Source organism: Phyllopteryx taeniolatus, chromosome 3 (assembly GCF_024500385.1).
Source record: "Phyllopteryx taeniolatus isolate TA_2022b chromosome 3, UOR_Ptae_1.2, whole genome shotgun sequence".
Lineage (NCBI taxonomy): Eukaryota > Metazoa > Chordata > Actinopteri > Syngnathiformes > Syngnathidae > Phyllopteryx > Phyllopteryx taeniolatus.
Genome location: NC_084504.1, coordinates 28,565,788 through 28,586,008, shown reverse-complemented (window position 1 = coordinate 28,586,008; position 20,221 = coordinate 28,565,788). Strand labels below are relative to the sequence as shown.

Sequence of the window (20,221 nt, the reverse complement as noted above, 5' to 3'; positions counted from 1 at the left end):
CATGTTCTCCAGACTCAATAGTTTTAAGAGAAAGAATCATGACATGATGTTAACTGCTCCTTAGTTTTCCAAAATGTTTGCTGTTCGTAGCAAAGAGGAGACATGTTATGCATTTATTAAAGGGGACTTATTTTGCCAAACCAACTTTTCTGGTATTTCTGATGTAACATTTTCTCTATGGTGGCTTTCCCATCGCAGGAACCTTTGCAGGAACTTCCCTGGCTAACCTGGTAGCTTGCGTTCCCCACCTGTCCTTACCGAAAAAAACTCCCAGGGTACAGAAGGTTCCCCCTGGATTATTTTGTTCCTACTGGCGTCTTCCTTGAGCAGTGTTTCCCAGCCAGTGTACCATGGCACATTTGTGTGCCATGAGCGATCTTCAGGTGTGCCGTGGGAAATTATAAAATTTTACTTAACTGCTCAAAAAATCATTCATTTACAAGAAATAATGTATCATTGTTCCTCTATTTATGCCAGGGGGGCATATGGTCAGACAGAACAAATAAATGCTCCTCTATTAGATGACAGGAAGTACATACAGTAATTACTGTGTATCTACTTTTTGTGACATTTTTGTTTGCTGGTGTGCTGTGAGATTTTTCGTCTGTGTGGCGTTTTATGTTCTTCCCGTGCCTGCGTGGGTTTTCTCCGGGTCCTCCGGTTTTCTCCCACATCCCTAAAACATGCATGGTAGGTTGATGGAAGACTCTGAATTGCCCATAGGTGTGTATGTGAGTGCGGATGGTTGTTTGTTTGTATGTGCCCTTCGATTGGCTGGCACCCAGTTCAGGGTGTACCCCGCCTCCTGTCCGAAGTTAGCTGGAATAGGCGATCCGCGTGAGGATAAGCGGTTCAGAAAATGGATAAATGGATATTTATGTTGACTAATATTTTGAAAGGATGCACACATGCGAGAGAGCAAATTCTTAACTACATTGGGATGAAGACGAATCATTGTTACATATCATTTTGGGATATAGAGATTTGATCATTTTATTGTGTCTGTACATACTGTAGTTCGTGTTTGTGGGAAAACATTCTAAGAAAATATAAAATACATAGGTTATTAAAGTAGTGTAGTGAAATAATTTTTCGTTCAATTTTATTCAGTAAACCTGAAAACGACTGTTTGGGCATACCGGTGAAAGTGTCATTTTAATAACAGGATATACACCCATCAGTTTCTGGTAAATAAGTGCTGTCCAACTAATCTTTGTGCCCGAGAATCTGCTTCATGAGTTACAGGCAGCAGTGTTGCGCAGGAAAATCTTCAACAGATATAATTTTCCCAAATGGCAAGGTCCACTGTTGCATGCCGCAGGTGGCCACGGAGGAGGGTCAGGTTGAGAACGGGGCTGTGATGTGGTGAGGCGAGTTAACCGATGTCGACTCATTTTCACGAAAAACACATGTTGACAAATGGCTACCATGGATTCTTAATCTCCGGTCATACACGCCACCACACGACCCCGCGCACTGCTCATATAATTACTTAATGCAAGAAGTCAAATCACATATAATCGAGGAATATGGAAATGAATGGCGGTCTGCTGTAACTGAGCGATGGGCCATTACGGGACACACCTGAGGAGGACTTTAGGAGTCCTTTTCACCTTGATGTGTCTGAAAATAATGTATGTTGAGTACTGTGCTGGAAGGAAAATCCTTTGTTACAAATCTGGATCTTGTTGAGCCTGCTGAAAAAGGCCAGAACATATGCACAAGTGTCAGCAAGTGCGAAAGCCCTGACTGACACATAACAACAGGTGGCGACATACACATACATACCAACCATGCAGTGACATCATTCCTGAACAGCAAAAGATTCACACTCTCACCCAAAAGACATCTAAAACTCACAGATGTTAAGACAAACTAACCTACAATTCCCAACCAATACACAAGCTAACGTAGCAGGCTTACTAGGGGACCATGATGACACGGTACACAATTGCGAAATAGTCTTGGAAGAACAATTGGCATGAACAATCAGCGTATATAGCACACCACAGGAAAACCCAGACATGCCATTGTTTGACCGAAAGACGGGAGATGGAGTCGCGTCATATGCGATCACGACACCAAATATAGGAGAAGAGAATGTGTTTTCAATCTTTGAAGCAGAAAAACTACCACCACCACACTCAGTCCAGTCTGCGGAACTCCATGCGGTCCACCGGGCATGTCAAGTAGCGGAAAGTAAGACTGTAAACAGATACACAGACTCGGCCTATGTCTGCAGGGCACTGCTTGTAGACATGGCTGCATGGCAAAGAACTGATTTTACAGGCACACTAGTGAAACACCACAAATTGCTCCTCGAATTGGCAGAATCTGTAAAATTACCTCATGCAGTCTCATTCATTCCAAAGCTGACACATTTGAAGCACATGGTAATGCCAGCGCTGACCTAGCAGCCAAGGAGGCGGGGAGGTGTGCTTTGGTCTCTCTTCTCTCGCCCATACAGATGTACAGTGTGTCGGACCTGGACATTGCAAAATAGTTGTCCATCCTGCTGCCCACCCTCATGAGGAGGAAAAGGACTGTGGACCCCACGGCTGGGAGTCCTGTCTAAATCGACGCCATTGGAGTCCCACGAAGTATAAATTAGTTGCCCAAATTGCAGCAGGTTTCGATTCTATTTTCGTATGGATAACCCCCCAACAAAAATATAGATCGCATGAACTACATACATTATAATGTTCAAAGGTTGACACATTTTACACGTGACGGCTGAAGATAGCTGGGATAGGCTCCAGCAGCCCGTGACCCGAGTAAGGATAAGCGGTAAAGAAAATGGATGGATGGATCATAGCACATGGTCTGTAAAAAGTCCATAAAAGGCATGTGAGCGGATATTCTCGAAAGCTGGAGAACGTGCAAAAAGAAAAATGTAATCGCCTTAATGCCAAGACAAATTAGAAAAACCTGTCTTTTTGAATAAATAAATAAATAAATAAATATAGAAGCCTCCAGATGACCATAGATATGATTTATTGTTCTCAAATTTGTAGAGGAACTGTGTAAGGCTTCAGTCTCATGTCCCTGTTGCATTTTCCAGCTAATAAATCACGTCTACAGTCATCTGCAAGCTTATGGTGCACCATCTATTTAGCTATGTCACCTCAATAAAATAGAAAAAAATAGGGACATGGTCGAACGCCTTCTCCAAGTCCACAAAACACACGTAGACTGGTCGGGCGAACTCCAATGCACCCTCGAGGATGTAGAGCTGGTCTACTGTTCCACGGGTGGGATGAAAACCACACTGCTCCTCCTGAATCTGAGATTCGACTTCTCAATGGACCCTCCTTTCCAGCATCCCTGAATAGACCTTACCAGGGAGGTTGAGGAGTGTGATCCCCCTGTAGTTGGAACACACCATACGGTCCTCCTTTTTAAAAGGGGGACCACCACACCAGTCTGCCAATCCAGAGTCGAGGTCAGTAGTGCCCCATCCTCACGATACACAGTGTTGATGGTGCACTGCTTCCCCCTCCTGAGATGCCGGTTGATGGACCAGAATTTCCTCAAAGCCGTTTGGAAATTGTTCTCCATGGCTTCTCCTCCCACGTCCGAGTTTTTCCTCAGCGACCAACAAAGCTGCATTCCCCTTGGCCAACCGGTACCCATCATCTGCCTCAGGAGTCCCACAGGCCAAAAAGGACTCCTTCTTCAGCTTGACGGCATCCCTCACCGCTGGTGTCCACCAACGGGTTCAGGGATTGCCGCTATGACAGGCTACCTTACAGCCACAGCTCCGGTCGGACTCAATGTCCCCCGCCTCCCCCCGAGACATGGGTGAAGTTCTGCCGGAGGTGGGAGTTGAAACTCCTTCTGACAGGGGATTCTGCCAGACATTCCGAGCAGACCCTCACAATATGTTTGGGCCTGCCACTTTGGACCGGCATCTTCCCCCACCATCTGAGTCAACTCACCACCAGGTGGTGATCAGTTGACAGCTCCGCACCTCTCTTCACTCGACTGTCCAAGACATGCGGCCCTAAGTCCGATGACACGACCACAAAGTCGATCATTGAACTGTGACCTAGGGTGTCCTGGTGCCAAGTGCACCTGTGGACACCCTTATGCTTGAACATGTTGTTTGTTATGCACAATCTGTGGTGAGCTCAGACGTCCAATAACAGAACACGAATTGGGTTTTGTTAGGGGGGGCATCCTCCCAATCACGCCTTTCGAGGTCTCACTGTCATTGCCCACGTGAGCATTGAAGTCCCCCAGTGCAAGCACTCTCCAGAACCCCCTCCAGATTCCAGAAAGGGTGGGTACTCTGAAATGCTGTTTGGTGCTTAGGCACAAACAACAGTCAGGACTCGTCCCCCCTCCTGAAGGCGGAGGGAGGCTACCCTCTCATCCACCAGGGTGAACCCCAATGTACAGGCGCCGAGCCGGGGGGCAATAAGTATACAGACAGATGCTCGGCGCCTTTCTGCGTGGGCAACTCCAGGGTGGAAGAGAGTCCAACCCCTCTCAAGAGGACTGGTATCAGAGCCTAAGCCATGTGTAGAGGTGAGCCCGACTATATCTAGTCAGAACTTCTGCCAGAGAGGTGACATTCCCTGTCCCTAGAGCCAGTTTCTGTAGCCGGGGATCGGCTCGCCAGGGTCTCCGCCTTCGGCAACCGCCCACACTGCACCCGACCCCTATGGCCCCTCCCACAGGTGGTGAGCCCATGGGAAGGGGGACCCACGTTACCCTTTCCGGCTGTGCCCGGCCGGGCCCCATGGGTCCAGGCCCGGCCACCGGGCGCTCGCCTTCAAGCCCCACCTCCAGGCCTGGTTCCAGAGGGCGGCGCCGGTGGCAACCATAGTTTCTAATAATATTTTACTGTTCATATACCTATAGAGACCCATTAAAGGAAACAAATTGTCTTTTATTTTTTCCACAATTAAAACTACGCATCCACCCATTTTCTGACCGCTTTTCCTCACTCGGGTCGTGGGCGTTCTGGTGCCTATCCCAACTATCTTTGGGCGAGAGGCGGGGTACACCCTGAAGTGGTCACCAGCCAATCGCAGGGCACATATAAGCAAACAACCATTCGCATTCACATTAACACCTATGGGCAATTTAGAATCTTCAATCAACCTACCATGCATGTTTTTGGGATGTGGGAGGAAACCGGAGTACCTGGAGAAAACCCACAAAGGCACGGGCAGAACATGCAAACTCCACACAGGCGGGCCGGGATTTGAAACCCAGTCCTCAGAACTGTGAGGCAGATGTGCTAACCAGTTGATCACCGTACCGCCATATTAAAAATATTTCCCAACAATTTCTTAATGAAAGTTTTTTGACATTTTTTGGGTCCAAATACACAGATGACAATTACAGTACATCACAGTTCTTTTACAGTACATCGCACTTAAAGGACCTAGCTAATCTTGTGAACATTGGCACTTATTCCATAGTCCTGGATTTACAAATAATGTCTGCAGAAAAAAATTCACAGTTGTAATTTTAGGCTTGTTTTCTGATGAAATATTTGATTTTCAGCCAGATTTGAGCTCCCCCACATTTTGGACACATCAGCCTGTCATGGCCTGACATGTAACCAGCAGGTGGCAATGACATTTCCTCACTGAACTACTACATATTCTGCGGTGTCATTTTTGCCTATATTGAAAGCCTGGATTTTCTCAACCAGACCCATCTGAACACACTATATAGCAGCCTTCATATGTCGGCAGATAAATGCTGCATTTGGCAACCGATTCAATGTGGGATCGATTGTGTTCTTTGGTGGTTCTTTTGTAATACGGTACATAATAAAAATTGATCAGAATGCTTTAGTTAAAACTCTGTAGGATCACATTATCATAATATGGAACTGAACTAGTTCATTTTTGGAATGGTGAACTCAGTTCAAAATTTTCAATTCTGAACTATGAACTAAACTTGTTCACTTTTGGAATGGTGAACTGAACTTTGAACTAGTTCACGTAGAGGCTGGGGGAGGCCACCTCATCCACACGCAGCATCAGCACTGGGGCGCCCCAAGGTTGTGTCCTCTCTCCACTGCTCTTCTCTCTCTACAGGAATGACTGCACCTCAACGCACCCGGCTGTAAAACTCCTGAAGTTTGCAGATGACACCACTGTCATCGGCCTCATCAAGGACGGTGACGAGTCTGCATATCGACAGGAAGCGGAGCGGCTGGAGCTGTGTTGACGTGTCAACACGCTCAAGACTGTAGAGATGATCGTGGACTTCAGGAGGCATCCTTCGCCACAGCTGCCCCTCACGTTGCCCAGCTGCCTTGTGTCAACCGTCGAGACCTTCAAGTTCCTGGGAATTACAGTATATATACATATATATACACATATATATGTATATATATATATATATATAAACACAATGTATTGTTACATTTATGGTCAAAGTAGACAGTTATCCTACAAGTTTGTCCGTCTGCATTTAGAAGATGCATGCTGCTGTTCCTGTCCAGTCAACCACTTTATCACTCCAGGGACATTGAATGCATCGTCATCCTCAGATGTTCCATCTGGAGAAATTCTAAATCAAGACTGTGGGACACAAAAAGAAAGAGATATGATATTACTTGACGGTATGTTGATGGAGGTCTTAGTTGACCAATGAAAACTGTTCAAACAAACCGAGGCTTGAAGCCGGGACCATTCACTATGAATTTTTTGGATACATAGTGGACCGTTTGCTAATTCTCACAGCAGAAGAAGCCGACTGGGGAAGACCCATGGGCCTGATCCCGCCCCTCGACTGATTGGGTGGGGTCCTCAGCCTCCGCTGTGTGGCCGCAGCAATTACAGGACACTTCTGTCAGTCTTTGTGCATGTAAAACGGTGTCAATTAATTTGCATGTATCCGCAGGCACCAACCGGGCACTGGGTGTGGGGTCACGCACTTACTGCGACAAATAACTCATGAATATGCAAATCGCTTGTGTATCCCCTCACTTATACTCTCGTCCTGTAGATTTTTATAATTTACATAATTAATCCCACCACACTTCAGTTGTACAGCCGGGTTCACGACCCTTGTCCTGCATGCTTCTTCTCCTATCCTTGTCCCGTTCTATCTTGTCCTGTCCTTCCCTCCCAGGGTGTAGCACTACAGGCCCATGCAACACTCATATTTAATGTTTCATTGCTCTAGATAATGTAATGATTTACTTCTCTCATCCTGTTTACAATTAGTGCTTTGTCTTTTGTCTTTGTTTCTCTCTCCCTTCGAGAAACTTTGTTCTGTTCGAGTGATCAATGATTCTCAATAAACCTCAATGATAATACTAAGAAACCACAGCGGAAGCTTAAAAACTCCACTGTGACACAGTAAAACTGTTACGGCATAAAAGGGATACAGATTTTCCATTCTGCTTGACATAACAGACAAAAAAAAAAAAAAAAGTATGGTAGCTAATGTTAGCAATATAGCTAACGGTATTTAGCTGGGCGGCACGGTGGGCGACTGGTTAGAGCGTCAGCCTCACAGTTCTGAGGACCCGGGTTCAATCCCCGGCCCCGCCTGTGTGGATTTTGCATGTTCTCCCCGTGCCTGCGTGGGTTTTCTCCGGGCACTCCGGTTTCCTCCCACATCCCAAAAACATGCATAATTGGAGACTCTAAATTGCCCGTAGGCATGACTGTGAGTGCGAATGGATGTTTGTTTCTATGTGCCCTGCGATTCGCCGGAAACCAGTTCAGGGTGTACCCCGCCTCCTGCCCGATGACAGCTGGGATAGGCTCCAGCACGCCCGCGACCCTAGTGAGGAGAAGCATGATATCACTAGTACAATGACACATTGGATTCGAGTGTTGTATGGGTCAGTAGTGGTACACCCTGTTGAGGGAAGGACAGAACAATGTAGGACAGGACTGGACAGGACAGGGATAGGAGGGGAACCATGAAGGACAGTGGTCGTGGACCTGGCTTTACAACTGGAGTGTGGTGGGAGTGGCTATGTAAATTATAAATAAGTGTAGGATGAGAGTTCTGAGAGAGGGGATACCCCAAAAATTTGCATAGTTCTAAGTTATTTGTCGCAATGAGTTAGTGGCCCCACACCCAGTGATTAAATGTGTGTGTCTGCGGACACATCGAAGTGAATTCACACCATCTCCCATGCACAGTAACCAGTAATTGCTGTGCCTGCACCGCAGGGGCCGAGGAACCCACCCTACCCAATCGAGAGGCGGGGTCGGGCCCAGGAGTCCAGCCACAATCCTAAAAAGATTCTCAACACACGCAAATACTTCAGAAGTACAAGTTTTAGTTCAGAAAATAGTAGAACTACTCCCACAAAACAAAACAAAAAATCCTTTCAAAAGTATACAAATTCATCTCAAGTACTAATTTAATACACTTACCAATCGCAAAATGGGAAAAAGACCTCTCGGTGTCTACTTGAGATTGATTACTGGCCACAAATCTGTAGAAACACTTTCTCAATGACAAAAACAGTCATTTGCAGCTTCAAAGGACTCCATAGATCACACGTTACACAATATAGTATGCATAAAATGGGCTATTCAAAATCAAACATATGCTCTAATTGTACTGAAAACGCTCCAGACACTTATTTGCATGCTCTTTGACAATATACACCCGTACAGCGCTTCTGGTCACTAGTCACACAGAAACTTTCCTCAGTTTTGAACTGTAGGATTCCGATTTCTCCAAATCTTTGTCTGCTGGATGATTAAGAGGTATAGATCTTCCAAATAAACACGCTCAACCAATACTTGTAATTCTAGCTATCGCAAAAAAAAAAACAACAACAATACTGTTAAATGCTGGCACATCAGTGTTTGTTTCCGGTCTGGTCGCCCCCCTTCACTGCTCTGCCTGTCCTCCAGTTTTAATGCATCATACACCCGTCTGTGGTGGGAGGGCAGGGTCGGGCTGGGGAAGACGCTCGGCCAGGTGTCCCGGCATTTCAGCAGGCTTTCTGGCCCGCCAAGCTTTCCCCCCGCGGACTTTTAATGCACCACCATACATTTTCACATCCTTTGGGGAGCTAGTTGGCGTGGGTGGGGGTGTCGACCGACTTGCCTCACCCCTACCAGTTTTTCCAATTTTAATGCACTACACTCATTTATTTATTTACTTTTTCTCACACTTAAGACTGATTTGCACAATGAAAGGACACATGCATGGATTGGGGATCACTTGACCCTGTGGTTGCGTTGCCAGCGTCTGTGGGGGCGGGATTTTCTTTACTCCTCCCTGGCCGAGGGAGAGGACGAATAACTGGGCGGGCCTCCCAGTGTGAACCGGTGGTGGACACGCTCTTCTTCCGTGGGTGCTGTGGTGGTGCCAACTGCCGTCCGCCTTGATTACCCGTTCCGGCTGCTGGTGGGGGGCGGTGGGGTCCCCTGTCGCTCCTCGGACTTGCTTCCTCCTCTTCTCTCTGGTCCTTGCTTCCGGCTTCGCTCACCTCCGCCTCTTCTTGCAGGGGGGCAGGGCGTTCCCTGCTGACCATGGCACCTCCTGTGGGGTTTTGTTGCAGCCTGGTCTGGGGGTGGATCCACCTCCTGCACTTTTCCGGGGCAGGTAGCGGGCACAGGCTGGGAGGAGGGGGTGGGGGTTTCGGGGTGCGGTACTGCGTGGCTGGGTGTGGCGGTCCTCTCTGCCTATGGTTGTCCCCCTCGGATGGGCCCGGCCCGCAGGAGCCATCCCTCTTAATAACTTACCTTAGCACACACTCACACCATTCACTGTAAATATTGTTTCACTCGTCACATCCGGGCACATACACATACTCAGGGTTTGTTGGGGGGCTGGTGCGGGGTCGAGGTCATGCAGGCGTTGGACTGGGATTCAGTACGTCAGTTTTCCTTTCCTGTGCAAGGCCCTTGGATTTTAGACAGGGAAATCTTCCATGTATAGAAAATCAAAATGAATGGTCCCATGTTCAGATTGGCTACAGACACATCACTGCCACACACAATACGCATGAACCAATAGATCATGAATAGGGTAAGGACCTTTTTTTTTTGTCTTTCAGAGACTAAAGTTGCAGTATGTTACCTGGATGTGACTTATTGTGTGGTTTTTATTGCCAAAAAGGGGGGCAGCACTACATACAGAAAGTTGCATTAGAAACTTCAATTTTGTGATAATGTATCAAAGATGACAAGAACATTTATAGTGACAGTAGTTTTAAAAATCAAAAGGCACATTTTCACCAAAGCTTTCAAGTTCAGTTAATTATAGGTTAGTTTAATCTTTACACATAGTGCCGCAGTTCAATCAGCTTCTCCTCCAAACACTTGATCAAGACTGGGTCAACTTTGGGGTCAAATTTGTTAGCAAACCAATGACCATCGTTGAGGAGCCAACGAAGTTCTGCAGCTCCATAGATGCAGACACTTCTCATGTGTGTACCTGTGCAGGGTGGATACAAATTCCCTTCTAAATAGTTCCATTTAACAAGTCGCGTCTTACTCTTTAAGTCGGTAACATCTGGTTCTGACCTAGAAATGTGTCCTGGGACGCCTGGCATCCTGACAAGGGTGGCCCAGAAGTGTTCATCAGGTGAGTAAGTGTCTGCTGACCATGCCAAAAAGTCCTTCACCACTCCATTGCTGCTTATGTAATTCACGAACTCCCGCGACAGGACAAAGTATGCACTCCCAATGAACACCATGATTCCATGTGGAGGAAGATCCTTGGCCAAAGTAGTTTTCACAGGAATACGCTGGTACTCATACGGCACATTCTTTAGCTCGTGATGAAAGCTGAAGCGTTGTTTCTTCAGTTCACTGGGGCGACTTGACTCAAGCATGTTACTGCCACTCAGCTTCCTGAGTTCCCTCACTAGTTCATAGTTGGACTTGAGAGGAAAGTCTTGGCCACAGAGATTGATCACATACTCCCATTTGACCTCTGACCTCAGCAGGTCAGAGAGGCAGTTGAGATCGGCATTAAGTCTGCTGATATGGGCGTATTTAACAGACTCCAGTTTTGAGGCAACAAACACATTAGGCACACACTGAGCGAGGTTCTCCATGGCCCTAATAAATGCTGGAGAAGACTTTTGGTCATAGTGAATGCAGTAGATGTTATGAGGTGCATAGATGGCGTGAAGAATACGCTCCACCATGGGTGCATTTTTATGCACCACCAGGGAGTAAGCCAGCGGAAAGTTGCGCTCAACCTCTGATATCAGAACACCATCATAACGTCTTGTTTTCATAAATGATGGACAGTCCGAGGTTAGACTCACAGTGCTCTCATCAACCACGGCAACAATGGCTTTTTGTTTAATCTCAAGAGCTTTGCCTATTTCCACCGGGTCAAGCTCGTAGATAGCGGTGCAGTTGACATCATACGTGTGGTTGTGAACTCCAGATAGCCTGTCAGTGAGTCCATAAGGGTCAATATAGGCAGCCTCCCTCACCGTTACTTTGAGGTAGACCAGCTTGAGCAAACACACAGCCACCAGACACAGAAGAAACAGGAAGCACCTGTGTCTCAATCTATGTATGTAGCAGCCACATCTTATTTTCATTCTAGAAAAGGTAAAAAAAAAAAAAAAGACAAAAAGATAAGCATTTGAGTGGATAAAGTGACGATCACAGTCACTGACATACAATACACTAAAAGCCAATTTACATTGGTGTTGTGATATACATATATTAGCAATTTTTAAAATCAGATTAATCACACTTTTGAATTTGATGCCAAATATACAACACATAGTGCCACATTTTGATTTGAGATTGTATTTAAAATTTGTTGTGCTTCGATGAAAAGAGCGTTGCACTATATCCAAATGACCTACGTTTCTTGAAAAGTCACTTATCTTTGCACTGGCGGAAGCACTGGCCTCAATGCATCGGATTTCAGATATCCATTCACAGTTAAATTAATGGAGCGTGTGTGGTCAAAATAAATAGTGTGATTAATCTGAGTTAATACATGATTAATGCAGTCATTTTTGGTTAGTTATCGCTTTAACTTTGAGAGCTTTAATATTTTGTCTACATAGATATATACTTCTTCTTTTCCTTTTGACTTGTTAGGTGTCATTCTTTTCCATGTAAGCCTATCTCCTGCATCCTCCTCTCCAACACCAACTGCCCTCATGTCTTCCCTCACGACATCCATCAACCTTCTCCTTGGTCTTCCTCTAGCTCTCTTGCCTGGCAGCTCCATCCTCATCACCTCTGGACGTGTCCAAACCATCAAAGTCTGCTCTCTCTAACTTTGTCTCCAAAACATCAAACCTTGGCTGTCCCTCTGATGAGCTCCTTTCTAATTTTATCCAACCTGGTCATTCCGAGAGCGAACCTCAACATTTTCATTTCCGCCACCTCCAGCTCTGCTTCCTGTCGTCTCTTCAGTGCCACTCTCTCTAATCCGTACTTCATGGCTGGCCTCACCAGCCACCATATATATATATATATATATATATATATAGTCACTTTTTACTTAGTGAATGTCAAAAGGAGTAGTGTCAACCTTTGAAGCTAGTACTATTTTTTCCCTGCACTCTGCTTTTTCAGCACCTAAAACTGAATATATAAAATGAAAATGTGCAATATTTATCATGCTTCTTTATTTTTTACACTATATATATATATATATATATATTTTTTCCTCATGGGGTGAATAGTGGCTCTATCTGTCTATCTGTCTGTCTGTCTGTCTGCCTGCCTGCCTGTCTGTCTGTCTGTCTGTCTGTCTGTCTGTCTGTCTGTCTGTCTGTCTATCTATCTATCTATCTATCTATCTATCTATCTATCTATCTATCTATCTATCTATCTATCTACAGTGTATACTGTATATAAAGAAAAAGAGTAGACGAGCCTTGCTCTGTAAAGATGTCCTGGATAGTGCTATCCAAACGCCTTCAACAAGTATGGCTGCAGCTGTACAACCTTTAACGACACAACAGAATCATGAAACGAAATTGAATGGATCCATCAGTAAATCAAACTTAAATTCATTCAAATAGGAAATCCAAAATAGACAGGGATTTCTCGGTTGGGACCAACATAATGAACTTGAATGGACGAACGTGTCACATGATAAGTCTCAGTGCCAGACAGAGACATTTGTAAAATATTGGATAACAGAGTGAGTCTTGTACTGTTACCTTGAAAGATGTCTGTTGGTGTGACACCACACTGGGAGGCGAACCAGCAGGCAAAGTTCCCCATGTGTGAAGAAAGTTTCGACAGAACAGGGCGACTGTGTGTCCTGTCTGCTATGTCTGCAGCTCCATCGTGGACTGGAAGCTGTTTAGGGCGGAGTGGAGTGGGGTGCGAGGGGGGGGCGGGGAATGGGGGTAGGTTGGAAAGGAGTCCTGGCAAAAGTCCGCCCACTGGCCCTCACAACCAGAGAACTGTGTCCCACACTATTACGACACATTCATCACACTCTTTCTATCTTTCTCAACCAGCGTAAAGTTGGCCCCTCACCACACGGAAAACTCTGGGAAAATGGTCTCAGTTGGTTATGTTGGTTTCTAACATTACATTGTTCGTTTGTGCTGCTATAGTTTTTGAGTTATTAAAGATTATTTCGCGTGTCAATCCAAGTGCAACTTTACGCAGGTATCTTAATGATTAACTCTGCTCAAGTACAGTAAGCCTTCCATTATCTTTAAGTACACACATCTCTTATTTATACTGCTACAAGTAATCATCATAGACTGCAAGACTACGAAGTGTTATGAATACCTACGTAGGAGAACCAATAAAGAAAAACTACATCCAAAATTCAGTGAGGTTAAGTTTTTATTTATTCTGCCCATGTGTTGCAGTATTTGCAATGGAATCAGTTATTAGTGCATCATTCCGTTTCGAATAATTTGGGTTCCTTAGTTGGCTACATGAAAGAAAAGTGACCAAAAATGTCATTTTTTTCGATTGCCTCACAGAACTTATAACAAAATACATGAAACATTAAACAGACAAAATGTCAAACCTTGAAAAGAACAGTGACATAAATTCACACGTAGAGGTGAGGAAACAAATCATGAGAATTCCTGCATATTTTTTGAGACGCCTCAAATCAAACCTTGGCGATAATGGAGACGTTACCATCCCAATTGTGGGTTACGCTGTAAGAGCATCTCCCAGTAGCTGTCGAGTATAGCATTTGGTATCAGCTCTTCATCAGCCACCAAATGGACTGTTTTGATTTTCATTACATGATTCAGGCTTCTTGACACTGCAAGACACAAACCATAGCCATGAACGCTATCTAAAAGAAAAGAGACAATTATAATGCAACGGTCAACTTAACCTCCGGAAGGGAGACATGATTTAGAACTGACATACTGACATTTTCACATCAGTGGTTGCTTAATAGTTACCAGTCTAATCATTTTGAGTTGCTCATAAGGAAGTGGCAAAGACAGGAAGTGAGTGGAGCAGTCAGAATGAAACATGTCAGCAGTTACTGACAACTGACCTGGGATCTGTGTTTCCTGAATAGAACTTGCGGTGTAATGTTGTACAGCCGTCTCAGAGTATCTTGATTCGGCCCTGTGAAGGTGAGAGAACGTTTTTTCTTGGAACATCCCCTGGCAAATAAGAGAAAAATAAGAGGGACACCCATTCAAAAATCATAACTGCAGTGTAAGAAGTGTTTTGGGATAACTTTTGTTGTAAACTAGCACAATGTGAATGGATTGAATCGAAACACGCTTCATTTTTAACATTAAATGTACAGTACTGTCAATGACATTTTTTTCAACTAGTTGGGTTTGGGATTTACAGAACCCCCAGGACATGGCAAAACCACTGAGGCTACACTAAATGAGCATTTCTTTTTTCCTCAAGTCTTATGTTTTAAGTCTTGAAAGGAGTCGGTTCTTTCACAGGGTTAATAAAGTAAACAGTGGGAGGAAAAAGTATGTGAAACCTTTGGAATTTTCGAAATTTCTACATAAATTGGTCATCAAATGTAGTCTGATCATCGAAATCACAAGAATAAGCAGAGTCTGTTTAACTATTACCATACAAGCAATTATGTTTTCATAACAGAAGGACAGGGAGGAAAAGGTAGTGAACCTGGGGTGAAGGCTGGGTGCGAGCCAACCTGGAATTCAATCAATGAGAAAAGATTGTAGGTGTGGCTTAAAGCTGCTGTGGCCACCAGAAAACGCTCACAAGGGCGCTTTTCGGAAAGTCCAATCTCCTAACCTTTTTTGGAATACGGCATTGGGTCAAGGAGAGATGAAAAGGTGCTTCCTTACGAACATAGGAAAGGACAGCCCTGTTTCAAATGAGTTTGACTCCACTTTTCCTAACCGTCATCGCGCGACAGCGAGTATTGATGACGCAACGTCTCGAGCTTGCCGAATTTACCTGCAGAATATTAGATCAATAATAAAATGAAACGTCTACAATGTCTTTTACCACAAGATGTCAGAATAGAGCAACTAAAGATTGCACTATTCGATGATTAGGCTTCATTCGTGTTTACAGTTACACTGCCACCATAAAGTATTCACACCCCTTCACGTTTTCCACATTTTGCTATATTTATTCTAAAGCTGATTTTACTATAGTTTTCGATAAATCTACATAAAATATCACTTAATGACAAAGTAAAAACTAAAGAAAAGAAAAGAAACTAAGCAATTAAGTCTAAGGAATTGTCTGCAGGCACAAATCTGGGGAAGGATACAAAAGAATTTCAGCAGCATTGAAGGTCTCGATTATTCGGAAATGGAAGAAGTTTGGAATCACCAGGACCCTTCCTAGATCTGGCCATCTGACCGAGCTGAGTAACTGGAGAAGAAGGGCCTTGGTCAGAGAGGTGAACAAGAACCGTATGGTCACTAAGGCGGAGCTCCAGTGTTCCCTTGCGGAGATAGGAAAACCATCCAGAAGGTCAGCCATTGCTAACGCACTCCACCAATCAGGCCTTTATGGTAGAGTGGCCAGATGGAAGCCACTTCTCACTAAAAGGCACATGGCAGCCCGCTTGCCACCTTAAGGATTCTCAGACCTGCAGAAACACAATTCTCTGGTCTGATGCAACCGAAATAGAACTTTTGGGCGTGCATCGCAAGCGTCATATCTGGAGAAGAAGAGGCACTGCTCATCACCTGGCTAACACCATCCCTACTGTGAAGCATGGTGGTGGCAGCATCATGCTGTGGGGCTGTTTTTCTGCCTGCAGGAACTGGTTGACTAGTCTGCATAGAGGATAAGATGACAGCTGTCAAATATAGAAAAATTCTACATGAGAACTTGCTCCAGACTGCTCTGGAACTCAGATTAGGGCGTCGATTCACCTTCCAACATGACAAAAACCCAAAGCACACAGCCAAAATAACAAAGGAGTGGCTTCAGGAGCAGCCTGTAAATGTCCTTGAGTGGCCCCGACTTGAATCTAATCGAACATCTCTGGAAAGACCGAGAAATGGCTGTCCACCGACGCTGCCCTTCCAACCTCACTGATCTTGAGAGGATCTGCAGAGAAGAATGGGAGAAAATGCCCCAAAACAGGTGTGCCAAGCTCGGAGAGACATACCCAAGAAGACTGGCTGAAGGCTGTGATTGCTGCCAAAGTTGCTTCAACAAAATATTAAGCCAAGGGTGTGATTACTTATGTACCTATTATGTTTAAATGTTTACATTTTCAATACATTTTATTGTAATGAAACTGTCTGAAAATATGTTTTTACTTTGTTATTATGGGATATTTTATGTAGATTTAAAAAAAAAAGAAAACTATACTCAAATCAGCTTTAGAATAAGTCTAACATAGCAAAACGTGGAAAAAGTGAAGGGGTGTAAATACTTTCTGGTGGCACTGTTTATCATATCATATTTGTATAAATAAATGATATGAAGGATAGAAAATGGATGGTTAGGATGGATAAATGATATGCATGTAATAAACCTTTTTGTAAAATATTTGTATACTAACCAAATATTTTTTTTAATAATTCACAGATCCTACCCATGTAAAGTGTTTCTACAATGATAAAAATAAATACAGATACTAAAATGAATTAACAATATACATAAATTTGAATATCATGAAAAAGTTTGTTTATTTCCATAATTCCATTCAAAAAGTTAAACTTTGAAAAATTATAGATTCAGGGCCCACAATTTAAACAATTTCAAGTATTTATTTGTATCTGCGATTGGCTGGCGACCAGTTCAGGGTGTACCTCGCCTTTCGCCTGAAGATAGCTGGGATAGGCTACGGCACCCCCGCGACCCACGTGAGGAGAAGCGGAACGGAAGATGGATGGATGGAAGTATTTATTTGTTTATTTTTACATAATTTGGGCTTCTAGCTCATAAAACCCACAAAATCAGGAATTCAAAAAATTAGAAAACTGTGAAGAAATCAGCCCAAATTTTGCAGGCCATAAATGTTTTAAAGTGAGTGTCACACACTAATCATCTACTAAACTCAAAGAATCTGCACAGGTTTCCCCAGGTGTCATTAAATTGCTTCAGTTTGTTTCAATTGTCTCAGTTGGGTTCAATATGGGAAGACTGCCGACTTGACAACTGGCCAGAAGACCATCATTGATACCCTCCATAGGATGGGGAAGCCACAAAAGTTCATAGCTAAGGAGGCTGGCTGTTCACAGAGTGCTGTGTCGAAGTATATCAATGGAAAGTCTAGGAGAAGGACAAAATGTGGCACGAGAAGATGCACCAGCAAAAGAGATGACTGTGGGTTTCAGCAGATTATCAATCAGAGAAGATTCAATAATCTAGCAAAGATCCAGAAAGAGTGGAATGAGGCGGGCGTCACAGCTTCAAAGACCACCAAAAGTGTCTCAACTGGGCCAAGGAGAAGGAGGACTGGACTGTTGGCCAGTGGTTCAAGATCCTCTTTTCCGATGAAAGTAAAGTGTGCCTTTCATTCAGGAATCAAGGTCCAAGGGTTTGGAGGAAGACGGGTGAAGAACAGAACCCAAGCTGCTTGAGGTCCAGTGTGGAATATCCACAGTGAGTCATGATTTGGGGTGCAATGTCCAGTGCAGGTGTTGGTAAACTGCTTTCTTAAATCCAAGGTCACCGCAACAGTCTACCAGAATGTTTTAGAGGACTTCATGATTCCTTCTGCTGAGGAACTGTATGGAGATGCAGATTTCATGTTCTAGCAGGACCTAGTCCCTGCCCATTCCGCCAGAAGAACCAAAACCTGGTTTGATTCCCATGACATCACAGTGCTTGACTGGCCAGCCAACTAAACCCCATTGAGAATCTGGGTATTATCAAGAGGAAAATGAGGGGCACCAGACCCCAAAACAAAGAAGAACTGAGAGCAAGCATCAACGAAATCTGGGCTTCCATAGCTCCCAGGCAATGCCACAGGCTGATTGGCTCAATGCCACGGTGCATCGAGGCAGTGATTAAAGCAAAGGGATTCCCATTGAAGATTAACATACAATGTATCGTTTTGAAAGTACCATATTTTGACTGAGGCACTGATGGTGTAGTGGTGCACTCGCCTGACTTTGGTATGGGCAGCGTGGGATCAGTTCCCACTCAGTGACGGTGTGAATGCGAGTGCGAATGGTTGTCCGTGTCTATATATGCCCTGGGACTGACTGGCGACCAGTTCAGGGTGTAGTCCGCCTTTCCCCCGAAGTTAGCTGGGATAGGCTCCAGCGACCCTAACCAGGATAAGCGGTGTTGATAATGGATGGATATTTTGATTTATTTAATGTGACCCTAATTTCTTTCTCTTTTTTTCTACAAAAACTGAGAAGTAAATGGTGATTTCTTCACAGTATTAAAATTTTTGAAGAAAAACATCTGGAACTCAGGAATGTGTGGACGATATTAATTTATATTTCACGTTTACTGAGGCACCATAGAGACAATATTACGTCCCAAATACTTGAAAAAGTTGGTTTGGAGGTGGCACGGTGGATGACTGCTTAGCACATCTGCCTCACAGTTCTGAGGACCGAGATTCAAATCCCGGCCTCGCCTGTGTGGAGTTTGCATGTTATGCCTACGTGGCTTTTCTCCGGGTACTCCGGTTTCTTTCCACATCCCAAGAAATCAGTGGCACATGCCAACATCTGTTGACAAATCTACCATATGTAAAACATTAAACAAGAAAGGGGTTTCTGGGAGAACACCAAGAAGGAAGCCTTTGCTGTGTCAATAAACATTGCCGCATGTTTTAAATTTGGTAAAGAGCACTTGAATGTATCACAGCACTACTGGCAAAATATTCTGTGGACAGATGAAACCAAAGTTGAAATGTTTGGGCGGAATGCACAAAGCCATGTGTGAAAGGAAAAATGGCACAGCACACCCACATCAAAACCTTATCCCAGCTGTGAAACATGGTGGAGGGAGCATCATGGTAGGGGTGTACCTTGCTCCCTCAGGGCCCGGACAACTTGCTATCGTGAATGGAAAAATCAATTCACAAGTTAATGAAGATATTTTCCAGAAGAATTTGAGGCCATCTGTCAAATACCTGAAGCTCAAATTAGGATTGGTGTTACACCAGGACAATGATACAAAACACAGAAGCAAATCAAAAATAGAATGGCTTCAGAAGAAGGAAATGCATGTTTTGGGGTGGCCCAGACAAAGTCCTAACCTCAACCTGATTGAGATGCTGTGGCATGACCTCAAGAAGTATATACACCAGCTATCCCAGGAATTATTTACAGTTTTATAATGATGCTGTCATGACAACATCAAGGGCCAGTGATGGGTGACAACAGCAAATACTAAACTGAAAATTTCTAGCTTTGAATGAAAGGCAGTAATCAATTGTAGGTTACAGGTCACATTCTCTACAAATCATGTGCAATTTCTACCCTGCAGTGTGTATCCTGTAGTCCCATGAAGACAACCACACACTATTTCCTACAGCACTATAAAGGCCACGTCATCTGCTTGCATTATGTACCCTAGTCCATCAGTGGGATGGGTGAGCAAAGGGAATACTGTAAAGAGATGTGATATGATAACTTGTAAGTCAATTCCACTGCGTATGATTATTCAATTAAACAATGTTTTTCTTTCATCCATCCACTTTACACACCGCTTATCCTTACTAGGGTCATGGGCGTGCCGGAGGCTATCCCAGCTGACACTGGGCGAGAGGCGGGGTACACCCTCAACTGGTCGCCAGCCCATCGCAGGGCATATACCTGTATAGACAAACAACCATTCACACGTTCACACCTACGGACAATTTAGTCTTTAATTAACCTACCATGGGGGGGAAACCGGAGTACTTAGAGAAAACCCAC

At 44.3% G+C, this 20,221-nt stretch overlaps 2 protein-coding genes across 5 annotated transcripts in view; both read right to left on the bottom strand.

Annotated features, from left to right (window-relative positions):
* Positions 1–4,875: 4,875 nt before the first annotated feature.
* Positions 4,876–13,238, bottom strand: gcnt4a (glucosaminyl (N-acetyl) transferase 4a). Of its 4 annotated transcripts, none has more exons than XM_061768316.1 (5): positions 13,103–13,238; positions 12,814–12,884; positions 8,367–11,513; positions 6,391–6,548; positions 4,876–6,309 (listed from the first exon to the last, which is right to left on the bottom strand). In XM_061768316.1, the coding sequence occupies exon 3, from the start codon at positions 11,510–11,512 to the stop codon at positions 10,229–10,231; it is 1,284 nt and encodes a 427-aa protein (XP_061624300.1). In that variant the 5' UTR covers position 11,513; positions 12,814–12,884; positions 13,103–13,238; the 3' UTR covers positions 4,876–6,309; positions 6,391–6,548; positions 8,367–10,228. The 4 variants fall into 4 exon arrangements, with proteins under 4 accessions (XP_061624300.1, XP_061624298.1, XP_061624302.1 ...); XM_061768314.1 differs by having other exon boundaries at positions 6,421–6,548; XM_061768318.1 differs by lacking the exon at positions 12,814–12,884 and having other exon boundaries at positions 6,421–6,548.
* A 494-nt stretch (positions 13,239–13,732) lies between these two features.
* LOC133475450 (uncharacterized) overlaps positions 13,733–20,221 on the bottom strand; it is a 29,585-nt gene continuing 23,096 nt past the window's right edge. Inside the window, exons 8-9 of the mRNA XM_061768313.1 lie at positions 14,425–14,536; positions 13,733–14,181 (exon numbers count right to left, since the gene is read on the bottom strand). Coding sequence (XP_061624297.1) covers positions 14,048–14,181; positions 14,425–14,536 — 246 coding nt within the window. The 3' untranslated portion in view covers positions 13,733–14,047. The remainder of the gene's footprint in view (positions 14,182–14,424; positions 14,537–20,221) is intronic.